This window comes from Papaver somniferum, chromosome 6 (assembly GCF_003573695.1).
Source record: "Papaver somniferum cultivar HN1 chromosome 6, ASM357369v1, whole genome shotgun sequence".
NCBI classification, from domain to species: Eukaryota; Viridiplantae; Streptophyta; class Magnoliopsida; order Ranunculales; family Papaveraceae; genus Papaver; species Papaver somniferum.
This window is the reverse complement of record NC_039363.1, coordinates 20,308,371-20,325,765: the sequence shown is the minus strand read 5'-3', so window position 1 is coordinate 20,325,765 and position 17,395 is coordinate 20,308,371. Positions and strand designations below refer to the sequence as shown.

Below are 17,395 nucleotides of genomic sequence, written 5' to 3'. Positions count from 1 at the left end.
CTATCACCCGAGCCCCATCCACCTAACCAAACACCCCCCTTCTCTCCCAAACCATCGAGCCCTCTCCACCATCACCTCCCCTCTGCAGCTCTGCAGAAACTCCACCAGCTCCGCCACCACCTTCATCACCTCTGTCACCACCTGCTCCGCCACCCACTCTCTGTCACCACGTCAAACAATGATAACCCATCATTGCTCCCATCTCCCTAGTCCATCTAATTCACTTATTCCACACATTTTCAACCGAAACCCTAAAGTGTGAAATAGGTAAATTAGGTTGAGCTAGAGTGAAATTGAAGGCATGGAGAGGTAGAGAAGGACAAATAGAGTAATGGGTCACGTTCAATTTGATGTTGCTACATCAAATTAGGTAAGAATTCACCAACCCTAGCTACTGTTATTTTGGGTGAAAATGGGTAGAACCCTAATTGTTTGGGGGTATAAATAGACCGTGGTGTTGTTGTAAAATGTATGTTTGGATTAGCCTGCATCCAGGACTTTCATGTCCTGTTAATTTTCAATTTCAGCTCAAATTTCATTTATGTTCATGATCACTATGTTCTGTTAATATCATGTGTTAGTTTCAATTGCTAGGGTCTTAAGGAAGCCTTAACTTGCTATCCTGTGTGATATGAATATGCATTCTTGAATGTTAAAAATGTTTAGGAGATAATCACCTTGGCAAGTCTGCAAATTGCTCTCACAGTGGATGCTATGTATCCACTGTAGTTAGAATATCTCTTTGTGGACATAGCCACCAATCATGCTAAACCAGACCATGTTGAGCCTTAGACTAGTTATACTGAGTCAGATAACTAGTGCTTTGGAGCAATGTCTTATTGGGGATGATTTCTCTAGTGGAGAAACTTCTTAGACATTGGGCAGACCACATCTTAACCCATGTCATCACAAGAACAAGAATGTAGTCATTGAATACATGGTGTAGGTTAGTGGTGGAATTAGTGATCCTAGTTCCCTTCATCTGCTTTGTTTGCTTTCACCACTGCTCACCCACTGCATATGACCTTTGGTCACTGTCACTGTTTTTGTTACATTGCCTTGTTTCTCTCTGCCCTGCTACTCTTTTGCTTCTTTAGTTCACTGCCCTGCTGTTTAGTTTTTGCTTGCACTGCTCTGTGGCTTAGGTCTTTGCCACTGTGTTGTTTTCCTTTGGCTTGTTCTGCTGCAGTTGCTGTTGCTGTTTCTTTTGTGCTGCAGTCTTCTTTCTGTGCACTGCTGCAGCTGTTGCTGCCACTTCTTTCTCCTGCAGCTGCTGTTGCTTTTGCTCTTCAGCTGATGTTGCTGTTGCCCTTCCTGCTGCAGCACCACTGCTGCATTGCTCTCTTCCTCTGCCAAGGCTGCTGCCAAGCTGCTGCTGCTGTTGTTGCTGCAAGCCTGCTGCCACTTCTTCTCCTGCTTCCTTCCTTTCTCCTGCAGCTGCTGTGCAGACTTGCTACTCCTGCAGCCAAGCAAAGGCCAATCCAACTGAGCCCAATTCACTTCAGTGAAGCCTAAGGCCCAGTCCTCAGTAACCAAGCCCAGTTTCTAAAACCAAAAGCCCAGAGCACAACTTGGGCTCATCAGAAGACCAAAACCAAAGCCCAAGTTCATTATTAAGGCCCAATCCAATTCAGGCTTAATCAAAAGCCTAAGTTAAGGCCAAAGCCCATTTGCATTTCAAAGACCAACTGAGCCCAAGCTCAGTTCATTTTATTGTGAACAAACCCATTAGTACTCAAAGCCCAATTTAAGCCAAAAGGCTTCAAAACCCAACAACAATTTAGGAACCCAATTAGCTAGAACATTCCAAAACACACCCGATCTCTGTGGATCGACCCGTACTTGCACGAGCTACAACCGACGACCGTGCACTTGCGGTATTACTGTAGGCCCCCGTTTTTTCTGCGCATAATTCTAACACCTTTCGAGGCCTGCCAATGAACGTATTTTTGTATTATGGATGTTAGGTCAAGTTTTTTCCCCCATTGGTAGCTCAGTGTCATAGTTGGTTTTCTGGACTCTTTAGAAGATTTAACTAAAGCGCCAAATTATGATTGGGGTTCTGTAATTTTAGCTGAGCTGTACATAAGTCTCGGTGATTGCTCATGTAAGAAAACAAATAACTTTAATGGATTTTGGGTCGTATTGGAGATAAGAACCACAATCTCTTTCTATTTATTAGATTTATTATCGAGTTGTCAAATTAGTGGTGAATGTACTAACACATCAATTTTCGTCAATATTATTTTTCAGTATTGGTGGTAAGTAAGGTCGGCGAACCTGATCTTCACGATACACGATTAATTTTTCCAGTCGTGTACAAGTACAAAGAGGATAATTGGATTGGTCAGATTAATGATGGTCAAAATGTCGCTGCTGTTCAGAGGATGCAACAACTGTGCAGAACTAGTATCAACATTACACCAATGCTGTATACAAAAATTGATGAGTTATATGAACCAACGGCACAAGCCATGCTACAGTTAAGCCTTAGGTGACTTGTGTTTTACAGTCCAATTAGGATCAGGGTATTTGGTACTACGAAGAAAGACGTATGTTTCTGCTACAAGGAAAAAAGGTAAAAGAAATCAACCCATTTCCAACTTCAATAATTTCACATGGTGATTGGATAAAGTTGATATATAATGGTCAACCTTGGGAAGTGGCTGAAGATTTGATCTGGATTCCATAAGATGACTATAATTACTTCAGTTGGTTTCAAAGGGGTATGCAAGCTAAATATTGTTGTTCATTCACAAAACTTAGGTAGTGTTGACTTTCCAGCAATTGGTAATTTGTCAGTTACAGATCTTCCATCCCAACCCCCACCACCGACGAGCGAAGCATATATACGTACCCTAGCAGTCAAATGGGGTCGTCAAATATGCCTCAAATATCTTGGGAAGTCCAGACTTTATCACCAAGTGGAGATATTGTTATAGTTCCACTTACTAGTGAAGGTATGCAACGGAGCTATCCATATTATGGTGTGGTGGCATCACAAGAAGATTATTAGTACCAGTTGAACAATTTTTCGCTTTTTACCAATCAATTCCAGAATTTTCACTTAAGACAGATGCAGATGCTAAGGGAGAGTATCAGTTATGAATTGCCTGAGACTTCGTTAGGGTCAAGTTCTCAAATGCCCGGTGATAGTAATGCAAGAAGTCGTGGAGGTGATAGCAATCCAAGAAGTCGTGAAAGTGGAAATTGTGTTGTTCGTAGCAGTCGTCATCACACTCCAACTATGGTGGAAGAGACTCAGCTACCACCAACAACAACAAACGTGGAGACGGATTTCCAGTCTCATATTAGTTTCATGCCCCAAGGTTTTGTACTTACTCCTGCTGGTGGCGTAAATATGGATGCATTTAGGCAATCCGTAATTTATACCTCAGAAAGTTCAGCATTTCACCGATTTCAAGCACCTCCAATGCAACCATCTCCGATACCATATCAAGGTTATGATACACCCGATGCTACTCAACCACCATCTCAGAGTCCAAATAATGAGTTTTCACAAGATCAAACAGGCTTAAGAGGATATATATTTGATAATCGTTAGTTTCATAGATAAATGTTAACCGTTAATATGAATCGTGGTTTGTTTAAATCGTTAATGTAATTGCACTTTTGTTTGATAAATAATAATCTTCATTTAAAGTTTTCTATTTAAGTTAAAATTGAGAACTTAAAATTGATACCATTAAATTAAACTGGGGAAACACTTTTAAGATTTTATAACAACTTGCATATCAGAACTTCTTTCCGTTGCCACGGAGCCACTTTGCACGACATCTGTGATCAATCTCCAGCAGGGTTTCACCACTACTCATGTTTCGAGTCACTTCCCTTATCATACCAATATACTTGTTAACATTCTTAGAAATTATGGAGAACCGAGCACTCAACACCATCGAATCACGATTGTTGAGGTTCGTTGTTTCTTCTTCAAATTTCAGTAAAACGCGTCCTCAAAACGGAATAAGCCGTAATGCGCCATCAACGATTGGATGATTAGTGAAGAGAACCTAATTCCTGCAGATGCGTTCATCTTCTAACGTGCTAAATTTGCGCTGATGTGCAACTCTCCAACTATTTTCTCTTGTTATTTCATTTTGCACACTAGCTCGAAGTCCAACTCTTTGATTTCCGACCGCATGTTGATATTCTATGAATTGAGTCATAAACATGTTTTGAACCATTGAAAAATTCAAGGAAATGGGAAGAAGGTGTGAGTTAAAATGGAAGAGGAATTTGGTATTTATAGGGGGAAGATTTATGGCTGTTGGATCAGATTCTACGTAGCGGTGTAGACTAGACCGGCAGGTCCTATAAAAACCGCTGACGGTGTAAAAAACATCGAACGGTGTAGTCTTGACCGAGCAGTCGAGACTCGACCGCTCAGTAAAAAGTTGACCTGGCCTGGCTAAGTGGCAAAGTTTGCCAGTTTACTACCTCCAATGGATGCAAAAATGACACTCTTAAATTTGCCATGCCTATATAGGAACCGACCTTATATTCCCATTGAAGATGATTTTTTGGTTAAAGCTTTGAAAATCCTATATAGCCTTATATTTGGGTTATTTTCAATGTCTCATTTGAGACGCTCTTATCAACGAGTTTGCTGTAAAAATGGTACAAAGACATCAACTAGCAGGGTCAATTAGGTCTTGTTTGGTATAGTTTTCAAAAACAGTTTTTTGTTTTTAAAAACAGAGAAAATAGAAAACAGGAGAAAACGCGTTTGGTAAGGACATTTTCAGAAAATGTTTTCTATCTGTTTTCTGTTTTTAAAAACAAAAAAATGAAAACAACAAATTATTGTTTTCTGTGTTTTCTCTTTTTTTCTTTTCTTTATTCTTTTCTTCTTTTCAGAACAAAGTAAGAGATGGGGAATGACTGCAAGTGAGTCATGGCTAATATCACTATCTCTTAGACGAATCTTTACATTTGATCCGATTTAGTTGGTTTTCCTTGTTTTCAAAAACAGTTTACCAAACAATTTTTAGAAAATGAAAACAAGGAAAAAAGGGTATGTTTTTAAAACAGTGGAAAACTATTTTTGAAAACTGTTTTTCAAAACTGTACCAAACAGACCCTTAGTATTTTTTAGAGCTTCCTCTCTGGAACCTAGGGACCCACAAAATTTTTGCTTTGGGCCACCAAAATCGCAGGACCGGGCCTGATCGGTTGGCATAGTTTTTGTGCGAGACGCCGAAACCTACCGTTTTCCGAAACTTTTCCATTTTTAAGATAGATTTTAGGGATTTTGAACTCCATTAGCCACTTCATAGAAACATTTGTTCTTATTCTTGTGCGGTTATCAAATCAAAATTCTAAGGTTTCTCGAGAGACAGTGAAGAGAGGGATGATGGCGACGAAGAAGCAGAGAGAAGTTGGCGATGGTGGTGATTCTGAAGAATCCAGTAAATCTATTCCTTCCCTTCCCTTTGATATTATTGCATATGATATACTTACCAGAATACCAATCGATTGTTTAATGACATTTAGAAGTGTATGCAAATCATGGTCTAGTTTAATCCTCAATGATTTCGATTTTATCAAATTACATTCAACTCGAACATTTGCATCTCTTGGATTTATCTATCTTTCTGAAAATTATCCCGATTCTCATTTTTATGTAAAGGATTCAGATGATGAGAATAATGAAAATTTAGATGTTAAGAATTATGATGATGATAATTCCAATGATGATTATGATCATAGTGAACCAGAACTTGAAGAGACTGAACCATTTCAAGATTGGATGCGTGGTGTTAAAAAATCTAAGGGTATTTCTTTCTACGATATTGAAAAGGAAAAATACAAGCTGTTCTACTTTAGAAGGAGACCGTGAGTTTAGTCATCATGTTTTTAATCCAATTACACGTGATTCGATTGAACTTCCCGTTCTTAATGATCCAGTCATCCTGCAGAGACGTATTGATGATCTATATTTTTATTTAGTGTTTGATCCGGCCACGGAGAAGTATAAAGTTGTCTGTATTGCTCGTAATTATTATCAAAATTGCTACTCTTGGTACCAGACCTGGAAGCGATTCATGGAGACATATTGATATTCCGATTATGGGTTTCTGTGTAGGAGGTGATAGATATAAACCAGTGTCTGTGAATGGGTCTTTGAATTTGTTGTGTCGTTCGGACAGGAAATTGCTTTGTGTCGATGTTAGTAGAGAATCATATCATACAATAGAATACCCAGAGGGAGCTTCAGAAACTTCTAAACTAGTAGAGATTGAGGGGTCGCTCTGTGTTTTTGATTACACTAATAATTCTAATCTACTTGACATGGATCAATATCACAATCACCTTGATACTGAGTCTATGGGGAAGTTCACACTATGGTTTTTAACGGAGGATAAGGAAACGAAGAAACGGTTAAAGAAGTATGATATTGATATGTTCCCTAACCCTTTTGTGGCAGGACCCTATAAATCTGCTCCTGTTTTCGTAGCAGATAATTCAAATCCTACACTTAAGATCATCTTTTGTGTTTCTACTAGTGAATATGCGAGCTACCGCGAAGCTGAAGATCGGTACTACAGTTATGATGTTGAGTTGAAAAGGCAGGAATCTATCTTCAGGCCAGACCCATCAAATTATCGTCAATGGCATTTTAACCGTCTTACCCACATTTAATCAACCTTCGCAGCTGGTATGTATTGATCAGGAAATTTTATTGTTAGGTTTCTGGTTTAGCAAGTTGTTTCTTTTCAGTTTTGTTTCCCTTGTAACTTGCTAGTTTAGCAAACTACCCGTGCTGTTACTGTTCAATGTAGTTATAATCAAAACTCTAAAGCAAAAGAACAGGTTTCTTTTCAAGCAGTTATGATATAAACATGTTGAGCGGCAGCCTCATATTGATCCTTTCTGCACTATATGCATGAAAGGTTATGAATCTCTAACTCAGCTCTATATGCAATGCAATTTTTTTAAACAAGTTTTTGCCGTTATGAACTTTGATTTAAACTGTGTTTGGTATCCAATCACTTGATTCAAATATTCCTTGCTTGGTTGTCTCTTTTTATCTTTCCCCTATTTAGTTTCAGACTTTAAGTTGAGTTATAGTTGAATTGAGTCAAACATTTTAGGTTTATTTCAAATTTGTAAGGCAGGAATGGCACATATAACCTTATGTTTTGGTAAATCGAAGTATGCTTTTGCACTTTATGAATCTCGTATCAATTTCTGGTCATTGGTTCTTTTGCCAAAACTGTTACTATTAACAACATTTATCTGTAGCCTTGCGTCAGTTGTACTTATCTCTGTAATATGGTAATTTGAGATTTAACTGACATCACATGAGCTTTTCTGGTGGTTTAACCCAACTTATCTGTTTTGGCGTTCGCTTGTGATTGTGTTCTTGTTGTTACATTTGTTTCATGACAGTTGTTGAGGCTTAGAAGGTGCAAGCTTATTCAAAATATTGATGATGCAATAGTATAGATAAAACAAAGTTTGTAAGCAGTGTTTAGGTCGGTTATACTAGAGTGAGTAGAGAAGCTATTAGACTTGGGAACCATAGACTGAAGAGCTAAAAGTCTAAATCACTATGAGTAGAGAAGCTATTAGATTCAGGAACTATATTGGACTGAAGAACTAAAACATTAGTTCCCTTTCACGAGGTTGCAGTTGCTCTGAAACATTTGCAGACTGTCATAAGCAAAGAGGTTGGCTTCTTACTAGAAAAATTGTTTCCACGGCTGAGGTTGGCTTCTTATAGAAAAACAATTTTGGTGACCACAGCTGACTTTAAAGTTTTCATTTTTCAAAAAAAAAAAAAAGTTTCATAGAAATTAGAACTCTTTGTATCCTGCAATTATTGAATCATTGAGATGCTCAGAGATTAGAGTTTTAGAGGGAAAGATAGAAAAATGTCGATAAAAGAGGAAGTAATGATAGTAGGAGGTGGGATTGCAGGTTTAGCAACAGCAGTAGCAGTTTAGCACTAAAGAAAGTAGGTATGAGAAGTTTAGTGTCAGAAAGACCAAATGAGCTGAGATTCACTGGTGCTGCCCTTGTTCTTTTCTCAAATGCTTGGATTGCTCTTGAATCACTTGGCGGTGCTCATAAACTTGCTGCAATCTACCTCTCTATCAAAAAGTAAAACTCTTACTTTCTTCCATCTTTCTGTCGTTGCATAATTTCTGGTACAGCATAGGTATGGCATGTTACCCAGCATAAGATCACTTACTCTTTAAGTTTTATTGGTGGCTTCAGTATTCGTGATTCGTCTCTTTAGCGGCAGCTAGGTATCAATTTATTATTTCTGCTAAAAAAAAAACCAATTTTCTTTGTTGCTTGTTTGGATTAGAAGGACATGCATGACAAATGTTGCAACTGGAGTTAAAGACAACCGGCTCTTTAGCATCTCTGAGACTAGGTTATCATAAGTTATCCTCTCAGGTAACTCTCCCAGAGTTGGGGATGTAGCTCAGATGGTAGAGCGCTCGCTTAGCATGCGAGAGGTATGGGGATCGATGCCCCACTTCTCCATCCTTTTTTATTCATTTTACTTTTCCCATTAATAATTGGGCCCCCGAATATAGTTATTGGGCTGACCCAGTATTTTGATGGGATGCTAATCTTTGCGTGATATACCGCTCTGCCGAAGCATCTAACTTCCGAGCCAAAATAAATCCCATTGTATTTTATCGAGCAGAGCAAGGAAATTGAAGGTGATCCTTGCCATGTTGTTTGTTTAGAATTACTTGGATGATTGCATCCGAATGCAAAAGTTTGATGACTTACCGAATGCTACAAGTTTTTATTCTTTTTTTCACTCCAAATAGAGCCCAGTAAATTATTAATCTGCATTCATTGACATTGTGAATTTGACGACATTCGACAAATATTTATAAGTAGCTAATTAATGACGAAATTAGATATCATCTTTTTTGGCTTGTCACCATAAAATCATCAAACTAAATAAGATACGTGAAAATTTAGTGCACATAACACCAAAAACATGCGTGCCATCACAAATTGATTCCTCCACGCTTTCTCCGTTGTTGAGTATCTTGTTGAAGGATTTAAGTAATAGGAGAGGGGGTTTCTTTCTAGTTCCACCAGCTTATACAAAATGAAATTTAAATAAACAATATATGTGTACACTCTAGGTGGACTTTAACTGACTCTTTTTCTTCCTTAAAACATTAAATATATAGACCTTATAAAAGAGTAGTATTCATGGAGTGATCTTGCATGCAGCTAGAGAGAGTTGCGTTGTAAGTTGTTGTTAGCGAAAAAGGATGTCGGTTTTGAAGCTGAAAAACATGAGGAGGTTGTTAAAGGCGGGCGGCTCTAACTTTACAGTTAAGTCTCACTCAAAACCTCTCGGCCAACCTTGAACCTTCCTTGATGAAGCATCTATGTTCATTCCTATGCTATTCGTTCCTTTTTCTTTCTGCCGGATCTCTTTTGATCATATATATTTGTGGAGGCGAGCAGCAACTTTAGAGGCCTTGATATAAGTTTGCTTAACTAATTAAGACACTTTTTGCTCCACAAAAACCAAGTTTACATGGAGATATTGTGTATTTGTGTGGTGTGGCACCTTTTGAAACCACACTTTTTGTTGTGAACTACCTTACCCTACTGGAATGACTGAATGATTAATAAGAAGATTTGTAAAACATGTAAAGATATGGTCGAATATCTTTTAGATTCAATAAAAGTTCCCATTTGTTTCCCTTGTGGCCTTGTTTTATCACCACACAAATGTAATGCCTAGTCTAGCTCTAGCTAGTGCTGGAATTGTATCCTAGCTAGAATGCTTTATTTTGTACAAGACTTTGAAAACAGACGCGCATGACACTGGTCTTTCAACTTACTCGATTTATCACAAACTTCTATTGGGAATTTTTACTTTCCTAATCAGAAGAGGTTGCTAAACTTCATTTATTTGTGATTTATCACAAGCTATTATTAAGCTTTCCCTATCTGGGGTCTAGTGATCTATATGGCTTCCTCTCTACGTGAAAGCTATCCTAAGATGTAACGTCTGCTAACAAGAAGGAACTTGAAGGCACAAATGATACACATGGCACTCCACGTATAATCATAGTTTCATACTTGTGTACTCCACGCCTAACCGGATGAATGACATGCCCAGTACTGTTGATATTATGGTTAATTTGCATCACATAATTTTACATAGCCGAATTTTCAAAGAACTTGCATAAACTTGTAGACAACGGAAACAACAAATTTGATAGTTGTGTGTTACATACTTTATTTTTCGAGTCATGAGAAAAACACGAGGAGTGAGTTTAACAAAAGGTTTGCATAGCCACTAGCTAGCTAGCTAAAGTGGAAATGGAGAATGATATGGTTAAAACACACTTGAACCTGAAAAACCTAACCTATGATGATGTGTGTGTGTGACCCCTTGGGGGTATTCAAAGTCATTTTCCACAAGAGAACAAAATTTATGCATAGATTCATTTACACTACCTCGTCAGAAAACATTCTCTTTCTTTCTCCTAATTTTAGTATATATCGTTCTATCTTTTAGAGAAAGAGTGAGAGCAGTTCTAAAACAGGAAGCGTGAATTACATACCTCATAAACTAACTTTTTTTCAGGTTTAAAAGGCTATCTATATATATATCTAGAGATATAGACAACAACATAACAAACCCCAGTTGAAGAAGAAAGAAAATCTATATCAGCTTTATGAGTTCATGAAAACAGCAATCAAATAACCAAAACAAAAATCTTTCCTTCTCAAACAACAACAACAACAGCTTAAGATGTGGGCGAGATACAAATCTTTCAAGATCAACAAAGGTATGTGTCAACTTCTATTTCATATCAAAGTACTTATGTTTTTGATTGTGTCATATAATTTATTAGTACTTATTCAAGATCATTTTATATATTTTTTTAAAATTTATCAAGCGTATTGCCAATAACTTGATTATGCAACAAGCGAACATTTCATCACGATTCCTTAATTGTTTTACCAATATTGTGCATGCACGTATGAACGAATATGGGGCATACAGCAAGCTACAACATAAATGTTGATCAATTCTGTGTGTTGCATCATATACGCTAGCTAGCTATTTTCATATATTAACTCGCGGGTTAGGGCATATATGTAGTCTTTAGTATGCATGAAATAACGATACGATCATATATATATATTTCCATCAATTTCTTAGTTTCAAGATTCAAATAGTATTTCAACTTTACCAAATACATGCATAGATTGAACAACTTTTGATGAATCTATTGTTTTCAGTTGCGGAAGGTGCAATTCAAGAAGGAAAGATGAATGTAAATGATGAATACCAAAGTGCACTGAAAACAAAATCCTACGCAGATTTTTTCACCAAAGCTCAATCATTCCTAAACAAGAGACAACATTCTTCTCCCACAGCTTACTGTTGTTGTACCATGTCCAACGTCCTCTTAGAGCCCGGTCAAGAAGCGGTAGCTACCGTCCTTGATGCAACCATCTTGTCGAAGAACTCAAATCTCAAAAGCCTGATTCATAACTATTTTGAAATTAGTGCTGAAGCTTCAAATATTTGTAGCCATCTCTTAACAAGCATCCAACAGATTCAATTTAATTACCAATTTATTCAAAGAGTACTCGACTTAGTACTAACGGGAGGTGACATCTCGGGTACTACTTCTACTGAAGAGTGGCATAGTTTTGTGATGTCTGAGCTGAATTCATTTAACCTTCTCAAGAACCCGTTTTCGAACCCAAATAGATACGATTTCAAGCTAGTTCTTGAACGGTATTCGTCAGTGTTGCATCATTTGAAATCCAGAAGAAAGAAGATTGTTCGAAAGATTAAACTGATCAAATATTTCAAGAAGGGAACCGAAGTTTGCATAACAGCCACTTGTGGAGTCCTTGCAGTTGCAACAATTGCTCTAGCGGCACATACTATATTTGGCTTGCTTATGGGACCAGCACTTCTAAGTTTACCGTTAAAGAGCTTTTTGAAGAAAAGGAAGAAGATTTTCATGAGTTATCAATTTTTGCAAAGTGGGTTTTTAAGGAAGTTGGGAACGCAACTTGATGTGGCAGCAAAAGGAGCTTATATTTTGAATAGGGACTTTGATACAATGAGTCGACTAGTGGGTCGTCTTCATGACGAGATTGAACATAGTAAGGCTATAGTAAAGTTCTGTTTAGAAAGGAAAGATAACCGATTTCCATTGCAAGAAGTGGTGAAAGAACTTAAGAAAAGTAATATGGGATTCAAGAAACAAGTTGAAGAACTTGAAGAACATGTGTATCTATGCCTTGTTACCATTAATAAGGCTAGATCTTTGGTGATAGAGGAAATGGCGTCCACGAGGAAGATATATTGAAGTGGGAGAAAGATATATAGAGTTAATCAAGAAATGTGTAAATATGTAGTTTTACATGCATCATCCATTCTTTAATTTTCCTTTATATTTGTATATAAGTGAGATTGTATAATATAAGTATCTTTATAGAAGAATTTCAGTCCGGAAATTTATACTGACAACTTATTCTAACAGCAGCGCTTGCATGATACATGGCTCCCAGTGGTAGAGTCGAAAGACATTCTATCCATGTGTGACGGAGCCAAGATGTTTAAAATTAGTAAGTGATTGTAATTTGTAACTTTATTTCTTAGCTTTGGTGCTATTTCATTTCCTCTGTTGACGGAGGTAGTGAGAAAAACAAAAAGAGATATTTAATGTTTGGTATCGAGCAAATGACCAACACATTGATTCGGTACCCAACATTTTAGAAATTAAGGTTTGGTACCTATATCCGTTATGATTATCATGTCAAGACGTTGACCAAATAACGTTGATCAAAGATAAAATATAAACAATTAAGATAATCAATATTTTCTCAAAAAATAAACTTGTCTTATTTTTTTGGAAACAAAATTTGTTGGAATCAATTAATATGAAAAACACATGTCAACTCCTGATTTGTCCCTCATGCCCACATCAAAAATTTATCCCCTTTTCATAGTCATCTGGGCCCGATAATGGGTTAAACTCTGGAGCATATGTTTTCTTGTAGCTATCCACCCAATAATACTTGTCACAGTACCTAAAACGACATTTTAAACATATAAAACTAAAAAAGTCTATGAAACTACAAGACAAACAAATAAAACAAATGCAAACTTACTCATCCCAAACAGGTATCATTAGCTTTAAGGCACACACAACATGCTGGAAGACAAACCCCCTTAGCTGCCATTGCAAACAGGTACAAGTATTCTTTGGAAGATTCATAGCAAAAATAGCTCCATGACAACTTGTAACCTCATACACTTTCCCCCTTGCAACATCATCCAATTTAAAATTAGTGGTCAAGTCACACATCTTGCTAATCAGCTGCATAGCCTTTGGAACAAAGTCGCCATCCTTCTATTTTCAGCCTCATTCATCCTCTTGTGCATAAGACCCATAACCAATTTCCCATACATCAAACCTAACTTGCAGACTGACTTATCTCTCAACTTCATGGACATATTTTTGAAGGATTCTGAAAAGTTGTTGTTAATGTGATCACATTTTCTAGTAGGTGGCAAATGAGATTTTGACTAGGTTTCAGGCCTTTCATCCATGAGCCATCTTGCAGCAGCTGGGTGCTCAGCTGCCATAGCATCCATATGTTGGTGCATAATTGATGTAGGACATCTTCCATCTGTGCTACACTGATAATACATTGCTAAGTTGTAAGTATAAACATAAAATAGATAATTACATGAATACAAACAGAAAATTATTGAGTCTAATAGATACTTAAATTAAAATGTTTGAGCTTATAACATTTAGCAGCATTCCAAAGATGCGTCTGCAAGCTAAACACCTTGTAGTACTTCTTAAAGTTGGCTATCAAGTGTCTGCCACAACAAGAAACAATGATTAGTCTTTGTTACATATAATAAAAGGGTAAATTCTAAAACAGGATAACTAAATAAACAAAGGACAAATAAAAAGTATATATACTCAAAATAAATAACTTCACCTGACACATTGTCTATGCTCAAAAAAGGGAAAGTGATGGTCAACACCTTCTAAAATCTCCTTCTACTTATCAGAGATGAAGATAAACTCCCATTCATCACCTAACAACTTCTTCAAATCCTCCAATAATATCTTCCAATTCTCTATTGCTTAATTCCTTCATACCATTATACCTAATAGAACTAATCCATTTTGGACCATCTAATCCAGTTGCATGTAGAAGCACACCACCATACTTCCCATACTAATGACATGCATCCAGACCAATAACTTTTCTACATCCAGCAAAGAATCTATCCATTGTGTCTTTGAAACATATTGTCATGGAAAAGAGAGTATTATCTTCAGTCCCATATGAAAATGTAGCTACACTTCTTGGTTTCCTCTCCCACGAAACAAAGAAAGTAAAGATCATATTCAGGCACCATTAGACAAAAAGTAAAACAAAGAATCAAAATAAAGTTAAAGCATATAGTGTTACCTTGACCATATCACAAAATACAGGCACCATTTGGTATCTCTTCTCATAACTTCCATTTATTTTCTCTAACACCTTCACCCTTGCCCTCCATGCAGTGTGATATTTAATGTTCACCTTTTTGGCTTTGTTGAATTGTGTTGTTAAGTCATCAGCACATGGTACTGGTTCATTAATGCCAAGTTCATACTTAATCTTCTCATAGTACCAACCATCTACATATGATGGGTTTGCACATTTGTTCCTGACACCTTTGTCACCATTGCAGTTGTTATCTAGGTTAAATCATCTAAGTGTGAAAGTTTTACATTCAACTTTATTGACAATGTCATAAATGAATAATGGATAGTTGAGAGTCCTACAATGAATGCACTTAACCCTTAGCTTGGTAGTAGAACTCTTAGTAGCCCCTGTCTGGTGTTTCTTCAGCACACAAAAGTTGTTCACATGCTTGTAGAAGAAAGATTTATTCATAAACTTGCTTCCAACTATGAGTGAGCTTGGATCCAATTCTTCTTCTTTCAAGTGTTCTGCATATTGCTTCTCAAACTCTGAGTTATCATGAGAAGGCATATTGAACTTAGACACACTACACTCAGGCCCAACAAATGGTTCAACTTGTTATGATCAAGGAATAAAAATATAAGGATTAAAAAAACAATATATGTAACAAATGTAAACATAAATACCTAAGATTAAACAAAAAAACAAGGAATAAACAAAATGTAAACATTATCTTCCTTTTCAGAATCTGAATCCAGTAAATCTCCTATGTGGTCCTCTGCAATTAAACAAAGAAAATAAAAACATGTGAAGAACATTAGTACTTATATTCACCAAAAAAATAAAGGTATTAAACAACAAAGATAACAAATAATAACATGTAGAATTATTACCTTCCTTGTCATTTTCCACCTCAACTTCACCAAATTCTGGATCCCCACCAACACTATCAGCATCACTACCGCCTTCACTCTCACTGTCACTTCCCTTATATGATTAATACCCATTATAAACCTTCTTCAAAAACTTATTGTAATCCAAGTCATCTTTAAGCTCTTGTTCATATCCAGGCACATTGTTAATATCCTCATCAGGATGGCACTCATCTTCTTCAATCTTTGGAAGCTGAAAAACAAACTCATCACTCTTCTTATATTCTTCACTCAACTTGTGAATATCTTCAACAATAATTGCTTGTTTGCATCTTCAAACCCAGAAATCATGATTAAATACTTCTTCTTAAAAAACACAAGCTTCTGTTATACCTTGAGTTTGTTCTGACATTTGAGGAAGAATTACTTCATCTTCAGACATGTTTCCATCCACACTTGCCTGTGTTCGTTGAGTTTCTTCACAAAATTCAGGAACATATACTTCTGGACCTTCCTTGTCATTATCCACAATTGAATCTGTTGCTTGAGTTTGTTCACATACTTCTTCATCATCTGATATATCAACAAACAACTTCTTCTTACTTTTTCCTTCAATTTGCTTCTTAAAAAATGTTGATAGCCTTGGACTTCTTCTTGAACTAAGAGGCGCATTCTTTTTTTTGGAGACTGGTTTATTTGTTGTTGAAGTAGAGGGTGTATCTCCTTTGGATACTGATTCATATGCTTTCCTTTGGATACTGGTTTGTTTGGTGCCCTATTCTTCACTGGGCTCAAGTACTTGTGTGGAAGAACTATTTCACAGATAATACTAGAATCATCACCATCCTTACTACTCTCTATCCCTTGCATATACATTTTACTCCAACCATTGTCACCAATTTCTGTATTATCCCAACAATACTTGAACTCTTCTTCTCTATACAATGACATTGGAGTACAAGCTTCCTCTGACCACAATATGTCTATAGTTTCATCACCTTTCAATCTCAACTTTGGCCTCATCATGTATTTTAACCTATCCAGACTCATATCTTCTCTATCACGGTCCCTGAACTCAAAGCTCTGGCTAGTCCCCATCAAATTTACCTTAAAATTTTTAAAAGGTACCCTGTCATATTCAACATCATTCCTACAAGAAACAAATAAATCATATTACAAAAGCTGAAAAGCAAATAATACAGTCCAATAATATAGACCCTAATTCAAAATAGGGTAAAACAAAAACCAAATGAAATCTAACAGAAACCCAAGAATCAAATGAAATCAAAATAGGTAAACAAACAACAACTCTAGAAATCTATGAAAAACCATAGAAATGAAATTAAACACAAACCCTAGAAATCAAACACCAACCCTAGAAAAATTAATTCACAAACAAGCGATAATAAACCGATTATCTCAAAATCTAACAACCTTATTGCAAAATAATAAACCCTAAAATTGAAAATGTGAAACTATAAACCCTAGAAATTGAATTTCAAAATTATCTCAAAATCACAGCATACATGATAATCTTCTAATAAAACATATATAGAGTTAGGGTTTGTCAGTTACCTCTCAATTCGTATTTTACTTCGTCGTTTCTTTGTTTTCTTAGTTTTACTCATCTTCACTTTAGCATCTGAATCTATCAGAACTATTCGTTTCTTTGATTTATTAGGTATACCAATCTTCTATTATACTCTGTAACACAAAGAACTAAGCATAGAGAGAAGAAGGAAAATCGAAAGAAGAAAACAGAGAGAAGGAGGAAAAAATAAAAATGGAGACACTGATGAGATTATGTATCTTCTGTCTCTTTTTCCCTCCTGATAGGTGGAAACTACCGAATCTCAGCCGTCAAAAATTTTCGAAATTAAATGATTTGTGATGAACGTCTAAGATATCACAATGTTAATTACGAATGTAAAATAACCGTAGCCGTAAAAAATCATCGAGATCAAATGATCCGAGATGAACGTCTCAACGCGTTCGTTAATTACGAAGTGAAAATAATCATAGTCATAAATTAT

General features: G+C 36.5%; 2 protein-coding genes and 1 non-coding gene across 6 annotated transcripts; 2 read left to right on the top strand and 1 right to left on the bottom strand.

Moving 5' to 3' along the window:
- Positions 1 to 8,447: 8,447 nt before the first annotated feature.
- Positions 8,448 to 8,520, top strand: TRNAA-AGC. The gene has a single exon. It is a non-coding gene; the product is annotated as a tRNA-Ala (tRNA).
- Positions 8,521 to 10,670: 2,150 nt separating this feature from the next.
- On the top strand, positions 10,671 to 12,490 carry LOC113285530 (UPF0496 protein At1g20180-like). Its single transcript, XM_026534401.1, has 2 exons — positions 10,671 to 10,814; positions 11,272 to 12,490. Exons 1-2 carry the CDS (start codon positions 10,778 to 10,780, stop codon positions 12,357 to 12,359), a joined length of 1,125 nt encoding a protein of 374 aa, XP_026390186.1. The 5' UTR covers positions 10,671 to 10,777; the 3' UTR covers positions 12,360 to 12,490.
- Positions 12,491 to 12,992: 502 nt separating this feature from the next.
- Positions 12,993 to 17,144, bottom strand: LOC113287138. 4 transcript variants are annotated; one of them, XR_003329746.1, is made up of 6 exons: positions 16,938 to 17,144; positions 15,384 to 16,512; positions 14,011 to 15,268; positions 13,785 to 13,885; positions 13,165 to 13,696; positions 12,993 to 13,083 (listed from the first exon to the last, which is right to left on the bottom strand). XR_003329746.1 is itself a non-coding variant. In XM_026535817.1 (3 exons), the coding sequence occupies exons 1-2, from the start codon at positions 16,988 to 16,990 to the stop codon at positions 15,786 to 15,788; spliced, it is 780 nt and encodes a 259-aa protein (XP_026391602.1). In that variant the 5' UTR covers positions 16,991 to 17,144; the 3' UTR covers positions 15,086 to 15,268; positions 15,384 to 15,785. The 4 variants fall into 4 exon arrangements, 1 of the variants encoding a protein (XP_026391602.1); XR_003329745.1 differs by having other exon boundaries at positions 13,165 to 13,885; positions 14,011 to 14,738; positions 14,850 to 15,268; XR_003329744.1 differs by having other exon boundaries at positions 13,165 to 13,885.
- Between the last annotated feature and the right edge of the window lie 251 nt (positions 17,145 to 17,395).

Excerpts from the sequence above, each read along its gene's own strand:
- LOC113285530 (XM_026534401.1), top strand. The coding sequence starts at position 10,778 with ATGTGGGCGAGATACAAATCTTTCAAGATCAACAAAG. Across the intron at positions 10,815-11,271 it reads ATCTTTCAAGATCAACAAAG|TTGCGGAAGGTGCAATTCAA; the intron begins GTATGTGTCAAC and ends TATTGTTTTCAG.
- LOC113287138 (XM_026535817.1), bottom strand. The coding sequence starts at position 16,990 with ATGAGTAAAACTAAGAAAACAAAGAAACGACGAAGTAAAATACGAATT. Across the intron at positions 16,513-16,937 it reads AGTAAAATACGAATTGAGAG|GAATGATGTTGAATATGACA; the intron begins GTAACTGACAAA and ends TGTTTCTTGTAG.